Raw genomic sequence first — 18,398 nt, 5'->3', positions numbered from 1 at the left:
GATGGTCAGCGCACACCTCTCCTCCGCAAGATGCAGCCCTGAGCTTGGGCAGGTCCTGCCCCTTCCCTCCAGCACAAATTACCTCTCCCCGCTCCTGATAATGCAAAGTGGCATTAGCATGGCAGAAATGTGATTTGCCCTCGCGCGCTCGGAATTTCAATCCATTTATTTCCTGCTTCTGTCTCCGGTAGCAAAGATGTGATATTAAAACCTAAAGCTCACAAAACATGCTGGTGTCCTAGTGTTTTTCCACCGTTACCCTCCTCCTTATCTTCAGCATCATTCCCAAGCCCACCTTTATTAACGAGAGCTGCTTTTCACAGCTTCCCCCCCTTCCCACTGCACTTCAACAGCAGCGGTGTGTCAAAGCTCTCCACTCCCCACACCTTATGCGTCTGCCAGACAAATCCAGGTGCTGGGTTTGGAAAAGCTGTCTGGGATTGAAGGTGCAGATCATCATCTCTCATTAATCCCAGCCCTTGGCTCTGCGACAACTGGCCCCGAGCCTCAGATCCTCACAGACACATTTTGAAGGAGCTAAAAGCGAAGCTTCAGCTTTGTAATACGTACGTGGCTGGTGAGCACAAAAGCAGACTCCATCTAGGAAGCCTGAAAATCACTGATCACCATAAACAAGAGGGTGTAAGCAGAGGAAGGACTCCATCATACTTAGTCTTCCTTCTGACCTGTTCTAAATAGAGAATATGGGGTTAGATAGATATTTTGTGCAAGGTAACTCTACCTTATTTGAAAATCCCAGCAAGAGTCCATATTGCCTAGATATGGGTTTAAGTCAGGCCATGCTCTGCAGCCTTAACTCCCACTGTGAACTCTAGTGCTGTAAACACCACGTACGTCTGGAAAACAAGAGAAAGATTGTGAAAGAAAATAATTTTCCCACTTCCTACCAAGGTTTAAGCTAACTTTTCTCAGCAGAAACCATAAAATTTCCGAGCTTCCCTTGTAGGTGTAGAAAAAAGGAATACCAAATGGACAGATGGCCATAAAAAGCAGCAGTTGTATTTCCCATTGCACTAGATTCATCCCCAGGTTCTCCTCCAGTGTCCACCAGCACGGAGGAAGATCGCTGCAGGAATTCATGCCTCTGTGGGATGAGAGCAGTATTGTGTGTAATGCGCTAGATATTTAATTAGCAAAGGGTTTGTACTGAATCTTTGAAAGGAACAAGAAACTTATTATTAGCACTTGTTTTATTATTACTGTTAATTAAAATAATGAGGAGCATCATTCCCATATGCAAGGTACATGATTGCAGGTGCAAGGAATGAACGTCGGGGTCAGAGACGTGCAGCTCTGACTGTGCATGAAGGCATTGCGTGGTGCCACCGACGGTCCCCGTTCCCCCAGACACCCAAGTACCCCTCTGCCAGTGCCAAACCCATCCTGTGCCAAACGGGAGGTTGAAACCAAGCCAGACTGGAGGCTCTGGGCTGGGTTTGAGTCTGACTGGAAGTGTCTGGGGGAAGGGGAGATAAAATCTCCTATCTTAATTCTTTCTAAGCAGTCCAAGTTTTCACCTACGCTCTCGGCTAAACTGAAGCGCTGCAGGTTGTGTCATTCGTTTAAGAAGACGAATAGAGACAGCAAATCTCTCCTGAGATGAAGTTTTGTTATCTCAGCACACATGTCTGGGAAGGGAAGCAGGAAAGCGTATTGCATAAATTCAGCAGGGAATTGTCCCCACCTTCCCCCTGCCACGAAGGCCACAGCAGCAATGATGCATGTGCTGAGGGCAACCTCTGCAGAGGACATTTTCTGGACAGTGCGTCAATCAAGTCAGCAGGAGTGGGCAAGAAACAGACCACAAAAAGCATGATACACCCAAGGCAAACTTTAGAAAAGCAAGAGGCAAGGGGGGCCTGCACGCAGAGCACGTTTCTCAGCACAAAACAAGTGTTGGGCAAGTGTTGGGCTCCCACACAGCACTGGTGGCTGTGCCATTGTGGCTGCATACAGCAATGCTGCAACGTGAGAGTCCTGGACCACGCCAAGGTAGGAGTCCCACACAACCTGGTCTCCCATTAATTGCAGCATCCCTCGTAACACCCCTCCAAACGTACCCCATAGCTATGGCATACCCCGCACACCTCATAGCTGCTCACCAGCTCCCCGGCACAGGGAGAAGACCTGCTTCCCTGGCACGGTGCCGGCTCGGAGCAGACCGAGCAGTGGTAGGTGGAGTGCCGATAGTCATGGCCACCCCAGCATGAGTCTCTGCCACGGGCGCAGCCAGGGCCGTAGGCATAGAGGAGAGGTGTGCGCTGGGTGTCCAGCCAGGAGCCTGCCGGGTCATACCAGGTTGAGTTCAAGTTGAAGAAGGATTCCCTCCCAGAAAAGCATGCCATTTTGGGCAATGGGATGCACCTAAAGGAGAGGTAGGTTGGTCATGGAAGCAAGGCAATATCTTTTTGTGCAATTTCTTTCTCTACTGCACTTCAAGATAAGCAGGGTTAACCAGAAATTGAGGACTTACCTACAGCAAATCTGGACTTTTGTTTTCAACCCCTTTTTTATCATGATCTATAAGATATCTTCTGTATGACATATTAGATACTTTTTCCTGTGACATATTTATTCCAAAACCTAAAGTTTATTGTTATTTTCCATAATTAGATATCCTTTTTCAATGAAATACAATAAAAATTACATACAAAGTATCTGTCTCTTGCACTATTTACAATAAACAAGCAGTTTGGATTTAGGCAGAGCCAAGCTAAGTGGATAAACACAAGAGCTACAGTTTACGAATAAGTCCATAAATGTTCCCGATCACCACTCAAATCACATACCTTAGTCAACAACAGGGGAGCAATAGGAGAAGTAAAGTCAAACTGAAGGGAATGGCCTGAAACAGGGAAATTTTATAGAGCTGGAGGCTTCAGCAGTGAGGCACTCCTGGAGAATGGGGGCTTTGTTCTCCCCTGACCACAGCCGTTTTTGTTTGGTTCCCAATATTTACATCTGATGCCCTTTTTTTTTATTTTTACCATCTTCTCTCTGTTATATGACAGCAGATTTACTCCCATACACGATCAAAGATTTCTCAAGGTGCTGCCTAACTGCATTCTAAATAAAACTTTGCAGCAAAGTATTTATAGGTTTGTTCTGTACATTGTGATACTGAAGCACAGATGCAAATGGACCTGTCTGAGGGATCCCAGTGAGTCAGTAGAGCATCACCCAAAATCAGTTGTGCCTGATGTCTAATCCACAATGTTATGCCGGTGTTGACACATCCTTGCCTTTTATGGGACAAGAAAATGTAATTGCTGGGTTAGATGGGCATGACCTGTACATAGACACGGAAAGGAAGACCGAAGTTATCCATGATTCACAGGAAAATCCAGGCTCAGAAGCATCTACCTCTACCACATTACGCTGTTTTGTTTATTTTTTCTTGAGTTATGGCCCTGTCTAATGCATATTTCCATAAGAGCTGCAGAGATGCCGTGGCTGAGTACTGAAAGCAGGACAGCAGTACTAGCACTCTGTCCCAGCTAATAGTCCAAATATCATCTTCAACGTTATTGTGAAATTAAAGATCTTAAACCTTATTCTGGAGGTAGGCACATGACCCACCTTCTCACAACCTCAACTGCTACAAATTTCCAGAAAGTAAACTAAAGAGAAGTTTTAATTAAAAAGTTGGGAAAAAATTAGAAGTACATTAAAGAAGGACAGAGGAAAATAGGAACAGAAAATAACTCTATTTCCGGGAATGTGAGCAGGACTTAGTCTGATGGGTTCACCTCAAATCATTCTGCTCCGGGACTTGATATCATTGCCATCAACATCGTATTGCAGAATTAGACTAAAACATCATCTATAGCAAGAATAAAAGAAATTCTTGATAGGATACACCAGGCAGACAGGTTGAAATTATCAATGAAGGACATCTTTGGGCTAATGCCGAATCTCTCATTAAAATATCCAGTATCATTGAGCAATTCAGCTAGAGTATTCCTGCCCTAAACATAATCCGTATGAGTTAACATTAGTAATCATGTTTCTTTCACAAGGAGGTGTGATCACGTTTAGCTCTTGGCCCATGTGACATCCCAGCACAGCTTGAGGAATTGGTACTTCTGAATTACAAACACCTCTTCCACTTGATACTTGTTGTCCATGACCAGATCCATTAGTTTCTTCGGTATTGGCTTCACGTTGTGTGAAATACTTTCCAACCTCTTTCATAGGGAGGCAAAGGAATTAGAGTGCTATTAATAACCTATGGGACAATTACAATGCTAAAAGCACAGTGCATCAAAGGGAAAATGTCGGAAGCTGAATACAGCGGATAGAAATGGGCTGGGATATGTAATTAGGTTACACTTGCCAAGAGATGTCTCATGTCCCAGATAACCCTTTGGAAGAGTATAAAAGGTCTCTCATCCCAATTTGCTTCATTCACTTCTCTGATCCTATACACCTTCATTCCTGTTGCTGAAGGGGTAAGTCCAATTTTTCTGTTTCTCTTGAGTTTCTGTATGAAACCAGCTGCTTTCATACAAGCTTTGGTAGAGTTGGAGTATGATATTCACTCCTCACCTCTGGACCTCGATCATGCCAGAGACCAAGTTCTTCTTACCCACAAGAGCTGTTTCATTAACACAAATGACAAGTGGAATATAGGGTTAGCAGGCAGAGGCTCAAGCCGAACCAAAACAACAGAAAGATTGGAAAATACAGAGGGAGGACAGTCAGAGGACTTTAAGGAAAAGAGGCTTCGAAGTTTTCGAGTAGAAGACACTGGAGGGTCTGGGGCTGCATGTGGGCAACGGATGTTTTGAGTAACGTTTCTCTGAAAAGCAAATTGCATCTGTAAAAGGTCATGTTTTCAGTGGGGGATATAAATCATCCCAATACCTAATCAGCATTGAAATCACTTTCTCATCCCTGAAGAACTAGAAATTAGGAAGAAAATGGGGGATTCCAGAGAATTATTAGAGAATGCAGGTATGCTCATGTACACTGGGGCTGCTGTACCAGCATGACCATTTCTCTCTTCCCTACAGCTTTGCCCATACTCCAGAAAGATGTGCTCTCGCGGGTCTTGCCACAGCCATGAAACCTCCTGCCATGGATCCCGGTCTTCCTGCCATGAATCCCACTCCTCCTGCCACGACTCGGGGCCCTCATGCCATTACACCATCCAGAGGCAGCCTGTGCAGAAGTACAGCTACGTGACACCCTGCTGCCCCCCCGTGCAGCCTTACTGCCCCCCCGTGCAGCGCTACTGCCCTCCTGTGCAGCCCTATTGCCCCCCCGTGCAGCGCTATTGCCCCCCAGCCCCCTACTGCCCCCAGTACACCAAGAACATCTGCAAGCTGCCGCCAACATGCCCCAAGTACTAGCAGCAGGATCCGACCCCGGCACCTGGACCCATCGGCTCAGTCTTCCTTAGATGCTCTCAATGACTAAAGCTTGAATCACTGGATCTCCTTTCCCATTTTTGGCTTGCATGAATCTTCGAATATCTCATCTGTGATTAGAATTTTCTTCAAAATATAAATCTGGTGTGTTTTAATTTCTTTAGTATGCAAGACCCTGCTTATGTTCTTTTCCAAAAGGCTGGGAATTATTTCTGCTGGCAGTGGCTTACACATGATGTGTCAGCCTCCAAACATGCAAATGAGACAATAAAATTTCATTTCCAAAAATAGAAGACGTTTATGATTTGTTTATCCTTTGACCTCTTTACTTGGGGATTATCTTTACCTCTGACTTCTTAGTCACCGCTTCTCATTCTGTTCTTCTCAAACTTATCACAAAATGCCCACATCCTTAAAGATTCCAAAGGAATGAAAGCCAGTCATTCCAGATGCATTTCTGTGACAGATGAATGCATTTATGGACAGCATACAGGGAGCTCACCTGTACCCTATTAAGCCTAGGACTGTCTTTCTCAGTTCCCTCTTCTATAGCACCTCATACTTCATTTGTCACTCTGACTCAGAGTTACAAACGTTTTGAGGTGTTTAATAAAGGCAAATAGGTGCCTAGAGGACTTCTCTAACCCCCCTTCTTTCACTAAACTTCAAATTACTCTTTTCAATGAAAATTACACACACTTAAAAATTAATGCTAAATCTCTCTCTACTTTTTACAACCTAAGACTATTCTTATCTCCCCAGTCGCCAGCCCATCTAGCTGAGACGTCTGTTCTAGAACAGGATCGCTCGCTTCCTTCTGCCAGTGCCTGTTTCTCTGCATCGGTTTCACAGAGAGCTCGACAACTAGCTTCAGCTTTAATTATTAACTTTGAGTATCTAGAAAAGGGTGAGACGAATGCACTCTACACGACAGACCTGACATAAAGGCCTTCCCAAAACATACTTTATCCATCTAGATGAAACGTCTCTACATTACTTATTACATTTCTACATTGCTTATTACAGCAGGGCTGTTCAGAAGGCTGTTGGTGAGATTTTCCTAAACAAGAGCTAGCTTTAAAAGACTTTTTAAATTTTTTTTTTCCCTAAATCATGGCCTTGAAAAATAAATTTTAAAAAACCCAACCAGAACAAGAAATCATGGTTTCCCGGGATGTATTTTCAAATTCAGAATGAATTAGCAATTCACAAAACTGCTGGCAGAGTAGCAAATTCTTTTTTCCCAAATTTGACATGAAAATAAACTCTGAAAGATATGAAGACCTCTCAGTAGGGACAGCTGCTTCCTTGTGAACTTGGTAAGCAACTTTTAAGACCCCCTTGTTCTAGTTGCAACAGGACTGACCCATGGGATGCTCCTGAGGAGTTCCTCCAAGCACCCTCCTGGCTAAAAGTCACAGGACAGGAATGATTACCCATTTCATTGTCCTAAAGTAAAGTCTTGGGCCACTATGAGAGAAACTCGGCAGTAAATAGTGAAGCATTTCAATGAGTAAAAATTACAAAACCGCTTAAGTAAGACAGGAGCCCGAAGCGATTTGGGATCTGAAAACAGGATGCCAATAGGCGATAGCTTCCCAGCACAAATCCTTCCTGCTTAGGATTTGAAATCATCTTCTTCCAGGAGGAATGTAAATAGGATAATACCATGGCGCAAGGGGAAAAAAGCTGATGGTTGGCGGGCTCACAAATGGAATGAAAAACTTCGGAATTGGGGACGTCCTTCTAGCGTCATCTCCGGTGTTGAGGCGTTAGGTGCGTTTGAGCTAGTCAACAGGACTTCCCTCTAAGTAGAGTCCATGTGAGTTGTGGCTGTTAATTACAGTCCCTTGTGTCATGAAAAAAACATATCAATCAAAATGTGAGTCTGCTGTGCAGACCAAGGGGCAGCATCCAGAGTAGGAGTCAACACTTTTGAATTGTACGTTGATGCAATACTGGTTGCCCAACGACAAATCACTTAATAACTCTAGGGTTAGGTTCGTTTTTAATATGTAAATATGCAACTGCCTTCAAAATTCCCTTATAAAGCAGATTGGGAAATTCATTGCCTATTAACACGTTAAGGAAAAAGTCATAATTGTTTTTCCTGACTGTGCCAAATCGGAAATGCTAGAAACTAGACACAGAAGATAAATATGAACATGACTACTTAATTAATTGTCAGCATTGCCAAGAGATGCATAATTTCTCGGACAACGCTTTGGAAGATATAAAAGCTCACCATCCCCTGTTCCTCCCTCATTCAGCATCAGCTCTCGGTGCTCTTCCTCTTGCTTGCTCCAACGAAGGGTAAGTTGGATTATATTTATTTATCTACTGTTGAGCAGCAGGAGCTCACACAGGATTTCTAGCTGACAAGTTCTGCGTTTAGACCTTGCCTTTGTCTTAGAAATTTCTTATTTTTGGTGACTGGGTGCCTGAACATGTAAGCGACGCAAAGGATGCTCATGGTTTGCTCACAGCAGATGGGATGACAGCAATATAGGAGTAATTGAAGTACTAGATCTGCAAAGGCACAGAGTCTTTGGGACCCAGCAAGGAATTAATTCCCAAACTAGCTGGTGATTGAGGGAGCGAGATCTCAGACAAGTCAGTGCAGATTTAGAAGTAATTTTTACCTTAAAAAGCCAACAGTAGCAACTTGGTAGAGAAATTCCCATCAGAGCTAGACCATTGTAGACTATCCCCCAAAAGAAAAGGCAGTATCACTTTCAGGGTCAAGATATCCCATATATTACAAAATAGAGGAAAACAAAATAACCAGGATACTACAGAAAAAGAATCAAGGAAAATGCAGAAGGTTACAGTGGAGCAGCCGTGCCAGCTTGACGGTCTCTTTCTCTCTTCCCTACAGCTTTGCCCATACTCCAGAAAGATGTGCTCTCGTGGGTCTTGCCACAGCCACGAAACCTCCTGCCACGAATCCCGCTCCTCCTGCCACGACTCGGGGCCTTCCTGCCATTACACCATCCAGAGGCAGCCTGTGCAGAAGTACAGCTACGTGACGCCCTGCTGCCCCCCCGTGCAGCCTTACTGCCCCCCCGTGCAGCGCTACTGCCCTCCTGTGCAGCCCTATTGCCCCCCCATGCAGCGCTATTGCCCCCCAGCCCCCTACTGCCCCCAGTACACCAAGAACATCTGCAAGCTGCCGCCGACATGCCCCAAGTACTAGCAGCAGGATCCGACCCCGGCACCTGGACCCATCGGCTCGCTCCTCCTTTGGACGCTGTGACCACAGATGGTCTCATCCTTGCTGAAATCCCTGGGTCTCTGCCATGTGCCTCACCGCTGCTCTGGATGAAGTGTTCCCCTAATGACCATCCAAGGTGTCATTCTTTCTAATTATTCAGGAAATGTCCTTTCTAATTATTCACAGCATAATTACTGTTGGGAATCTTTCTATGCCATGCACTTGTGTTTCAGGCTCATCTGGGTGTGGGAAACAATAAATCTTACAATTCATGAGACCCGCATTGTCTTTCAATTTCTTTATTCACTTTTTCCTTTAGACTTTTTCCTTTTTTTTCTGGATTCTTCAGTCAAATTTCCACATACTCTCAAAGTGTCCCAATAGTTGATGGCCAATAACAATTCCCACTTTCATTTGGGAAGAAAACAGACACAGTAGTAGAGGAAAAAGTTCTCGACTACCAAAAACCTACATGCAAGCACCTAGAAAACCAGAAGAAAGTTTCCCCTGCTCACCCCAGACGATGAGCTGGTCTACATAGATTTTTGTCCCATTGTTCTGAAAACCACGAGATCAAAGACAGTTGAATGAAAACTCTTTTGTTTCGGAGGCAAGCCTAGCTCATCACATGAAAGAGGAATAAGTAGTTCACAGTTGCTAATATTCTTACTCAATACATGCAATAATTTACTCCAAGCTCAACTTCAGAACTTGGGGATATAAATATTTTCAAATATCTTAATAGCGCTGAGCCTCTGAAAACAGAAGGCAGAAACTTCTTTTTCATATTCCAGTGTTGCTTGTCACTAGTGTATACTTCGGAGCAGAGAAATGGCTTAGCCCAGGGAAGGTCCATCTCATGCAAGACTCTTGTGCGCTCACACAACACAGATCTGAGCACCACAATACGTTATCATGGAGAGCTCGTAAACCAAACGCTGCTGTCTGTAAGCGAGCAAGTATCAACTCCCACATTGCTCTAAAAATGACATTTCATCACTGTAGGTTGGGGTCCCCTTACATACTCCCATGAAAGAACTGCAAGCAACGGGTGACAACTCCATAGAGATCGTGTTTTCCTTAGCAGGATCTGAGCTTGAAAGATTCAGAAACATTTTTTGAGTGGGTGTAACCTGAGGACACCCCAGTTTCGAAAGGCTGTTGAGGTGGTGGAAAGATTTTGGAGGAACATTGGTATGAACATAGAATCACAGAATCACAGAATCATGGAATCATTAAGGTTGGAGAAGATGCTCCAGGTCAAAGCATGGAGGAAAGGAGAACTGTCACACAAGCTCCGGCTTCACTCACCGGGCAGCTGCAGCCTCCCTTGGTTTTGGACCCACAGCTGAGTCACAAAATGTCCCCGAGTAATTTGTGTAATCGTCCCTTGCTACACAAAACTCACCACAACTATATCGCCACTAGTGTGAAGAAAAGCCGTAGGACACCCGTACTTGAGAGAAAAAGAGAGCTTCTCCTTAGCAGTTAGCAAATTACTCTAATGGGTAACATTTTCCAAAGTCAATGAGTTATGGGCTTTATTTTCTTAATGCTTCAAAGACTGAGTCAAACAGGGTTATAAACCCAGCCCTAGTGCCCGTAATTTCACCGCTACTGACAAAATGCAATATGTGTTCAAATGTCAGCTCCAACGCTTACTTTCTCTGAATCCTTTGCTTTCCAGACTGCTCTGCAGGTGAGGTCAGGTGAAAAAAGTATAAAAAATCAGTGAAGGGAAAGAGAAACCAAGGAACAGGAAAACTTAACATACTCACACCTTGTTCAGAGCTCATCGACAGACATTTTGCTCTCATCTTAAGTACTAAACAACCTTTGATACATGTGGAACAATCTGATGGGGTCAGCCAACTCATCTGGCAAGTCAAGGAACATGCGAAGAATCAGAAATACTGCATTTTTTGCCGTACCAGGGAACGGAAGAGATCACGCCAGACTTCCCAGCATCGTGTCATACCCATGAGTTGCAGCTGGTAATCCCATTGCCTCCTGGCATTCAACAACACGTAAATTAAAATCGTGAGCTGTCACCTCCGCAAAACGGTAGGCCTACCCCAGGAGTCAGCGTTTCTCATACGTAAAGAACTTTCTGTCACTGATGCAATCCCGGTTGCCCATTGGCAAGCTAATTAACACCTATGAGAGATTAGTGTCAGTCTCCAGGAAATGGGAAAGAAATGCCTTCCAAAATCCTTATAGGAATTGCATTAGGAATTACCTATAGGACGAAATACAGTGCGTCAAAGAGGAAACGCTAAAAATAGGATAGCGCAAACAGCTGTGGGATTGAGTGCGGAAATCATTAAATTGTCATTGCAAAGAGGTGTCTCACATCCGAGATAACCTCTTGGAGCCGTATAAAAGATCGCTCAGCCCAGTCCTCCTCAGTCGCTCGCCTTCACTTCCAGACACTTGTCTCTGTAGCTGAAGAGGGTAAGACCAATTTTACTATTTCTGTTCATGCTGAGAGAGAAGAAAACTCTACTAGAGGTTTTTACGGACTTTCTGGGAACTGGGACTTAGCTACATGCCTTCTGCTTGCACGTTTGCAATGCCCTGAGGCAGGCAGGGCGAACGGTGGATGGCAGGACAGGGATCACCAGGGAAGGTGCAGCAAAAGCACACGAAGGGATCCTCAGGTGACACAAGCTCCACGCTGTTTCACAAGCGAGATGGGGTTTGGGTGTGGCTCATGGGGCTCGTTGAATCGGCTTGCAGGGACCCAGCTTCAGACAGCGATTGCCAGAGGAAGCCCTGCAGATTAGGCAGGATCAACGGTGCATTCGGTCTGGATTAGGCAGGCAAAAAGAAAGAGAGAAAGAGTTGGCTGGGGAGCTCAGAAAAGTATTATTAAAAAAGAAAGGGGGAGGGAATATAGGAAGTGGATGTGGGGCTCCTCTCACCACGTTGATCTCTTCCTCCTGACAGCTTTGCCGATACTCCAGAAAGATGTGCTCTCGTGGATCTTGCCACAGCCACGAAACCTCCTGCCACGGATCCCGCTCCTCCTGCCACGACTCGGGGCCCTCCTGCCATTACACCATCCAGAGGCAGCCTGTGCAGAAGTACACGCCCTGCTGCCCCCCCATGAAGACCTATTGTCCCCCCGTGAAGACCTATTGTCCCCCTCTGCAGCCCTATTGCCCCCCCATGCAGCGCTACTGCCCCCCCATGAAAACCTATTGCCCCCCCGTGCAGCGCTATTGCCCCCCAGCCCCCTGCTGCCCCCAGTACACCAAGAACATCTGCAAGCTGCCGCCGACATGCCCCAAGTACTAGCAGCAGGATGTGACCCCCGGCACCTGGATCCATATGCTTGCTCCTTGCCAAAGCCTCGAGCTCATCGCCTTGCTCATCGCTTGCCAGCCATGCCGCTTGTCTGCAACAAACACTTTTAAAACCGTTGGAGGGTATCGTGGTATTAGGACGAAGTCTCTCGGTTTAATGAGCTTTGAGCTCTTTATCTTCTTTCTGCCGATGCAAAGCACACCATCTGCTGGGAATAGTTTCTTTCTTGCTTTGCTGCCTCATTCTCCATCAAGATAATAAAAATTGTTTTTCAAGCCTACCTCACAGTTCTGGATGTTTTTAGTCACTGCTCCGTCATATCTGCTTGTCTGGCAGCATCTGTTTTTTTCGCATGGTTTTAAAGCCATGCTTTAATCACCGGTGAAAATAGCTAAATTAGGAGGAATGCCAAGGAAACATGAAAGTCAAGGAAAATGCCCGCGGCACCCACCAGTGATGCCAGGAGCGCTGCACCGCACGCAGAGGGCTAGGAGAAACACGTTGGGTTAACTCCGGGTGAAACCAGATATTTGCACTGAGATCAGCAGATGCAATGGGGGTTTCAGAGTTACAGCCAGGGGCCTGGCCTGCATGTTCATGTTTTTACTGCAGACAGGATCTTTAAAAGCCGCTGCTATATTTGGAAACAAGACAAAGCAAATCCTGCATGGTTTGGAACCTGTCTTGGAAACACCCTCAATTAAACGTTTTCTACAGTGTAAAATGAGAGAAGGTTTCCCCAGCGTGATTCATCCATCCCAGGGCAGGCATGGGAAATAGGCTGGATGAGCCGGGCACTGCAAGTACCTAGTAAATGACCAGTTGGTATATAAGTAATTGGATTTAGTTATTTATAGCTTACGGAGAAAATTGTCATTATGGAGGAACAGCCTGCTAAAAAGGAAAAGTTGCAAACGGGATGCAGAGAGCAATTAATTACTCACCTACATTCGAGTTGTTGCCATTGCTAAGAGATGGCTCATTTCCATGCGACCCTTGGCAGCTACATTAAAAACTCTTTTCCTTATTCCTTTTTCACCTCTCTGCAGTTGGGTATTGAGTCAGTAAGGCTTTCTGTCCATAGGAGTGGGTTTGTCTTCAAGTATATACGTTCACTTTCCCTTGCTGCCCCAGGCCTCCAGCTTTCTATTCTGTGACTAATCACAGCACATTTTATTTCCTCTTCCTTTTCCAAGTCCCACGAAAGGCACAAAGCCTCTGAACTGGTTATGCTTTCTGCTGTGCTCATGCTTGAAGTTCCCATTAACTTGAGGATGAGAAATGGCAGCAATAAGAGAAAATGAGAACGAAGGTTGTTTCGTTTTGGTTTGGTTTGGTTTGTTTGTTTCGTTTCGTTTCGTTTCGTTTCATTTCTATTCTATTCTATTCTATTCTATTCTATTCTATTCTATTCTATTCTAAGCTTTTGTCAGCCCTGGAGAGGTTTAACACCTGGAACATCAAGGACCAAAGCCTTTATGAATGCTTTACCTTGTTAGAATTTTTTTTTTTTTTTTAAACAGAGACCGTAGACATTTGGCAAGAGAAGAATTCCTCGATACCTGACACTCTAGATGGCTTAGAGGAACATTTCTGCTCTGCTGAGTATGTGCTAAATAACATAGCAGTGGATTTCGACAACCAGGATAACCCATGAGCAAACCCCTAAGGATTAATGAGGAGGAATTTGCTTTCACTGTTTCACGGCGAGGATTGCTTCACTGAGTCCATAATTCTCAAATCCAAACAAACAGAGTGGTGTTACTCTGGGCATCTTACGGAGCCTGCTAAGTTCATTCACTCAATGGGAAATTTAACTGGGAATTTTTTTATCTAATTTGAATCTTTTCTTTCGTAAAACTCCTCTTGTAAAATTGGTATGGGTCTCACATCCAGCTCTAACAGCAGCAGTGGTTTTTCTGACTCAGAGGGACACTGGATGAAGCAATGCACCAGATCAGTACAAAGTCATGCAGAAAACTGCCTCATTTTGACCAACATCTCTTACTTTACCTCACTGCTTGGGTTCCTCCACGTTTCTAATGTCGGAGTCTCCTGTTATCTCTCTGCAGGCTCAGAAATCCCCTCCCGGCCATCTCCCAGGTTGCCATGAGCCTCCTTCATTGTTAGCTGAGATGCAGGTAACTCAGCTGGTGTAAATCTCTATCACTAATTAGATCATAATATGTGGTAGTGACCTAGTCTAACCCGGTCATTAGCATGAAGCCCAAACTCAACAGGAAACAAAGCCTGTGTTTTAGTGGACAGGAACATTGACCTTGGAAAGAGCTTGCCTGGAGAAGTGATGACTCCACGGTCCTTTGAATTCTTCGAAGCAAGACTGGGTAGCTTTCTAAAAGCTGGGATGTGGCCAGATGAAAACAGTAGTTACCCAACAGAAACTGAGTGGAAACGATGCTTTATGTCACCAGAAGTCAAACTGAAGGTTCACGATGACCTGTCCTGTCCTCAGCACCTGTGATCTGGATCGCACTGTGTTTCTGTATGAAAAGAAACAGCCTGAATTGTCTCTCCTTCACCTCAGCAACAATCAGGATATCTCCAGTGAAGCTGTATGCTGTAGGGGAGGGTGGTCAAGGGTCATTTAGTGCTCTGGTCCCACATATGCACAGCCCCGCAGCAGCAAGAGCTCCTCAGGGTGATCTCAGAAACAAAACATTTAATCACGTCAGTCACGGTCCCGGGTCCCGTGAATTCCCTCTGACCGGAGAGAGATAATTTTTTAAGAAGACGCAGTTTAATTTCAGATCCTAAAGATGCTCAGGGCATCATGTGAGGCCTTCAGGCTTCCATACAAAATAAATATTAACATCATTAATGAATAATTGCAACATGATCATTAACTTCAACACTAATGACTGCCAATGGGTGACTGAGAACTGAGCATAGAGTTATTCCAAGAATAACATCCGTAGGTGGATCTTTCATTACTCGAGGGCATACTAGAACTTAAAAAATGGAATAGGAATTTTGCAGATCAAGTTATGCTAAGCAGAAACAGGATGTAAAACTTCCAGAAAAGTTTTGTGTTTTTCTTTTATTTAAAGATGCCAAAAAGGAATTGGAAAAATATGGATTCCGATTTGACCCAAACTCTATTCCAAATTTCCATGATGAATTTGCACAGTCCTTTGCACCTAAAATTTGTGGTATTGGCAAGGCCAATGTGTTTTCCCATGCACGGATGGGATGAGGCAGCAAGGGATGAGATAGCAAGAACTTTTTGTTACATATTCTCCCTTCTGATGACCATAGACCCCAAAGAAAGACATCAGGTTTCACCATTTCTGCATTCAAAAACAAAACACAGGGCCATGGAATTACACTTGCTGGAATTCTATTTAAAAAAATCGTATTGAGGAGTGACTGACATCCAGAAGGCCTCTGCATGCCTCTGGAATCCACTGCTCCTCAGTCTTAATTATGATTTGTATGTTAATTGAGCACTCACTAGCTCTGAACAAGCCACCTAGCATCTCAATGTAACAGCGTTACCATATGCAAAATGAGCAGAAACATACCTTTTAAGCAGTTCACAAGCATCACACAAGAATTAACTTGACATTAAAAAATTGTAAAAAATTTACAGAACAAATTGATAATAACACAAAATTGAGGGGTTGGTCAAAAACAATGAGGCAAAGACTACACAGATGAAGGCACATTCAACAAATAAGTATAGGCTTAGTGCGTAAATCACAAATTGCTGTGGGGTACTTCATTTCCGGCAGGACAATTTCGAGCTATATAAAAGGTCTCCCTGTCCCTTTGCTCCTCACTCAACTGCACCACTCAGTTAGCACGGTAAGTGTTACCTATTAGCAGTGTTCCTTGATAGCAATGGTTCTCATCTGGTTTTGGTCAAGCAATGAATTGAAATGTGTCTTTGTATCTGATCTTTGTAGGGTGTTGGACTAGACGACCTTTAAAGGTCCCTTCCAACCCAAACTATTCTATGTGTCTATGATCTACAGCTCACTCCGAAATCCAGATTTTCCTAGCCTGTTGGTCTATTGCTTACTGCAAAAGACAGTTGGTAGAGAGAGCACAGTGGAAAATAAGCTTCTTGGGATGGAAATTCAGGGAGTGATCTTCATGGATGAGCACAGGAAAGTTAGTTCCCAGGATAGTTCCAAAGATGCACAAATATCGCCAGGATAGTGACAGGTGGCTTGATTTCTGTAAGGATCTTTTTTGGCAACTCAAGACAAATAAATAGGAAGCGGTGTGTGATATGGCTATCACCCACAGGCCTAGACGGCAGCATTTGTATGCCTAAATAAAACACATCTATATACTTGGAAAGATGGGTTGTATCTGAAAGTATGCTGTGTTTCAGGTCCTCGCTCCTGCAAGCTTTGACTACACTACAAACAACATGTGCTCTAGTGGATGTTGCTCTACTGGATGCTGCTCCGTCGTGAAGAGCAAAACGGTGTGCTGCAGCCAGCCGTGCCAGAGGACCATCTGCTGCGACCCGTGCCAGAAGACCGTCTGCTGCAGCCCATGTCAGCAGTCCTGCTGCTGCGACCCATGCCAGCAGTCCATCTGCTGTGACCCATGCCAGAAGCCTTGCTGTGACCCATGCTGCTGTGACCCATGCCAGCAGTCCATCTGCTGTGACCCGTGCCAGAAGCCCTGCTGTGACCCGTGCCAGCAGTCCATCTGCTGTGACCCGTGCCAGAAGCCCTGCTGTGACCCCTGCCAGCAGTCCATCTGCTGTGACCCATGCCAGCAGTCCTGCTGTGACCCGTGCCAGAAGCCCTGCTGTGACCCATGCCAGCAGTCCGTCTGCTGTGACCCATGCCAGCAGTCCTGCTGTGACCCGTGCCAGAAGCCCTGCTGTGACCCATGCCAGCAGTCCTGCTGTGACCCGTGCCAGAAGCCCTGCTGTGACCCATGCCAGCAGTCCTGCTGTGACCCATGCCAGAAGCCCTGCTGTGACCCCTGCCAGCAGTCCTCTTGTGACCCATGCCAGAAGCCCTGCTGTGACCCATGCCAGCAGTCCTGCTGTGACCCATGCCAGAAGCCCTGCTGTGACCCATGCCAGCAGTCCTGTTGTGACCCGTGCCAGAAGCCCTGCTGTGACCCGTGCCAGCAGTCCTGTTGTGACCCATGCCAGAAGCCCTGCTGTGACCCATGCCAGCAGGCCGTCTGCTGTACCAAGGTGTGCCAGAAGTCCTGCTGCTGCTGTGGCCAGCGACCCTGCTGCTGCTGTGGCTGCCGGCCCTGCTGCTGCTCTGGATGTCTGTCTTGCTGCTCCTACGTGGTGAAGAAGAAGCCCGTTATGGTGTGTTGCAGCCCTGTGCAATACTGCTCTCCCATGAGGAAGTATTGCATACCCATCCAGCAGTGCTGCACCACAATCAAGAAGGGTTGCTGAGCCAACTCTGGGTATCGAAAGCAGCTCTGATGGCTCTCATCTCTGGAGTGCAACATGAACAGGCACAAGGAGATGAAAACCTGCTCATTCACTTCTGGTTCACACGATGATGGAGTAAACGCTTAGAGATGTTCTTCTTGTTTTCAAACTTAAGCTGTCTTCTTCTTTCTATCCTTTAATTATTGAACATCTGTAAGGCACTTGAATATATCACCCATTGTATAGGGCAAAGAGCTATTAGATATTAGTGGGACTGTTCGTTCTTTTCTTGGTGTATGGGACTTGGGATACCTCTGCTGTTGATGTAATCGTTCTTCATTTTCTCTTCCTGACTTGTAGACAATAAAACTTAGAATTAAGCAAAATGCAAAATCTTGTCTTTTGGTTGTTCTTACATTGCTTTGCCCAGACTGTATCCTCAGTCTGGAGCCGTTTTCCATGCCTTCGGCCAGGCTCCTGCTGGCTACAGACATGCTCCCATGGCACAGCAGAACATTTAGGGAACAAAGAGCCGCCCAGCCATGCTTCCCGTTGGCATAAATTAGGTCATGTCTAAAGACAGCAAGCAGAGCAGTATGATCCCTTCTTGCACCTACCGATCATCTGCCTCAGTTAGCTCAATTTTTACTATAAAACTAAATGGTTAAGGTAAATAAAACTCGAAGGACACAGAGTGAACGAAGCATGCATAATTCCACCGTCTGAAAACACACCATTCCATAAGATGTATAGGAACTCATCCCTGATGCTGGAATAGGTATTTCAACAGGTACTGAGAGGAATTCACTACTCACTGAATAGCAGGCACCATCTTCTTCCACTACCATCTTCAAAAACAAAATTTCAGAAAACACCTTAAATTGATGAATTATTTTTATGTGACCAGAGATTTTCGTATGTGGTGTTCCTGGATTACAAGCAGCAGAATGAAACCCAGGTGTTAGCATACAACTTAAAAGCTTCATTCCTAAAATAGCACACACATGAGTCAACAATACCTTTTCTACCTGGCTGGGACTTCCTTTACTATTAAAATTCAGGACTCAGCTCTGAATTGTATGTCTCAGGAAAATGCCTT

The 18,398-nt window shown here is 45.1% G+C and overlaps 2 protein-coding genes across 2 annotated transcripts; both read left to right on the top strand.

The window, feature by feature from the left end:
- The first annotated feature begins 5,359 nt into the window (after window positions 1-5,359).
- On the top strand, window positions 5,360-8,589 carry LOC104261615 (putative small proline-rich protein 5). Its single transcript, XM_009817738.2, has 2 exons — window positions 5,360-5,368; window positions 8,272-8,589. Exons 1-2 carry the CDS (start codon window positions 5,360-5,362, stop codon window positions 8,587-8,589), a joined length of 327 nt encoding a protein of 108 aa, XP_009816040.2.
- A 7,726-nt stretch (window positions 8,590-16,315) lies between these two features.
- Window positions 16,316-17,320, top strand: LOC104261616 (keratin-associated protein 5-4-like). The gene is made up of 2 exons (XM_059832078.1): window positions 16,316-16,429; window positions 16,571-17,320. The coding sequence occupies exons 1-2, from the start codon at window positions 16,316-16,318 to the stop codon at window positions 17,318-17,320; spliced, it is 864 nt and encodes a 287-aa protein (XP_059688061.1).
- Window positions 17,321-18,398: the final 1,078 nt, after the last annotated feature.

Source organism: Gavia stellata, chromosome 33, assembly GCF_030936135.1.
Source record: "Gavia stellata isolate bGavSte3 chromosome 33, bGavSte3.hap2, whole genome shotgun sequence".
NCBI lineage: Eukaryota > Metazoa > Chordata > Aves > Gaviiformes > Gaviidae > Gavia > Gavia stellata.
Note: the sequence above shows the minus strand (reverse complement) of the source record. Positions and strands in the feature narration are given on the sequence as shown.

Coding starts and splice junctions, on each gene's coding strand:
- LOC104261616 (XM_059832078.1), top strand. CDS start 16,316: ATGTGCTCTAGTGGATGTTGCTCTACTGGATGCTGCTCCGTCGTGAAG. Junction 16,430..16,570: donor GCGACCCGTGCCAGAAGACC/GTCTGCTGCAGC, acceptor GACCCGTGCCAG/AAGCCCTGCTGTGACCCGTG.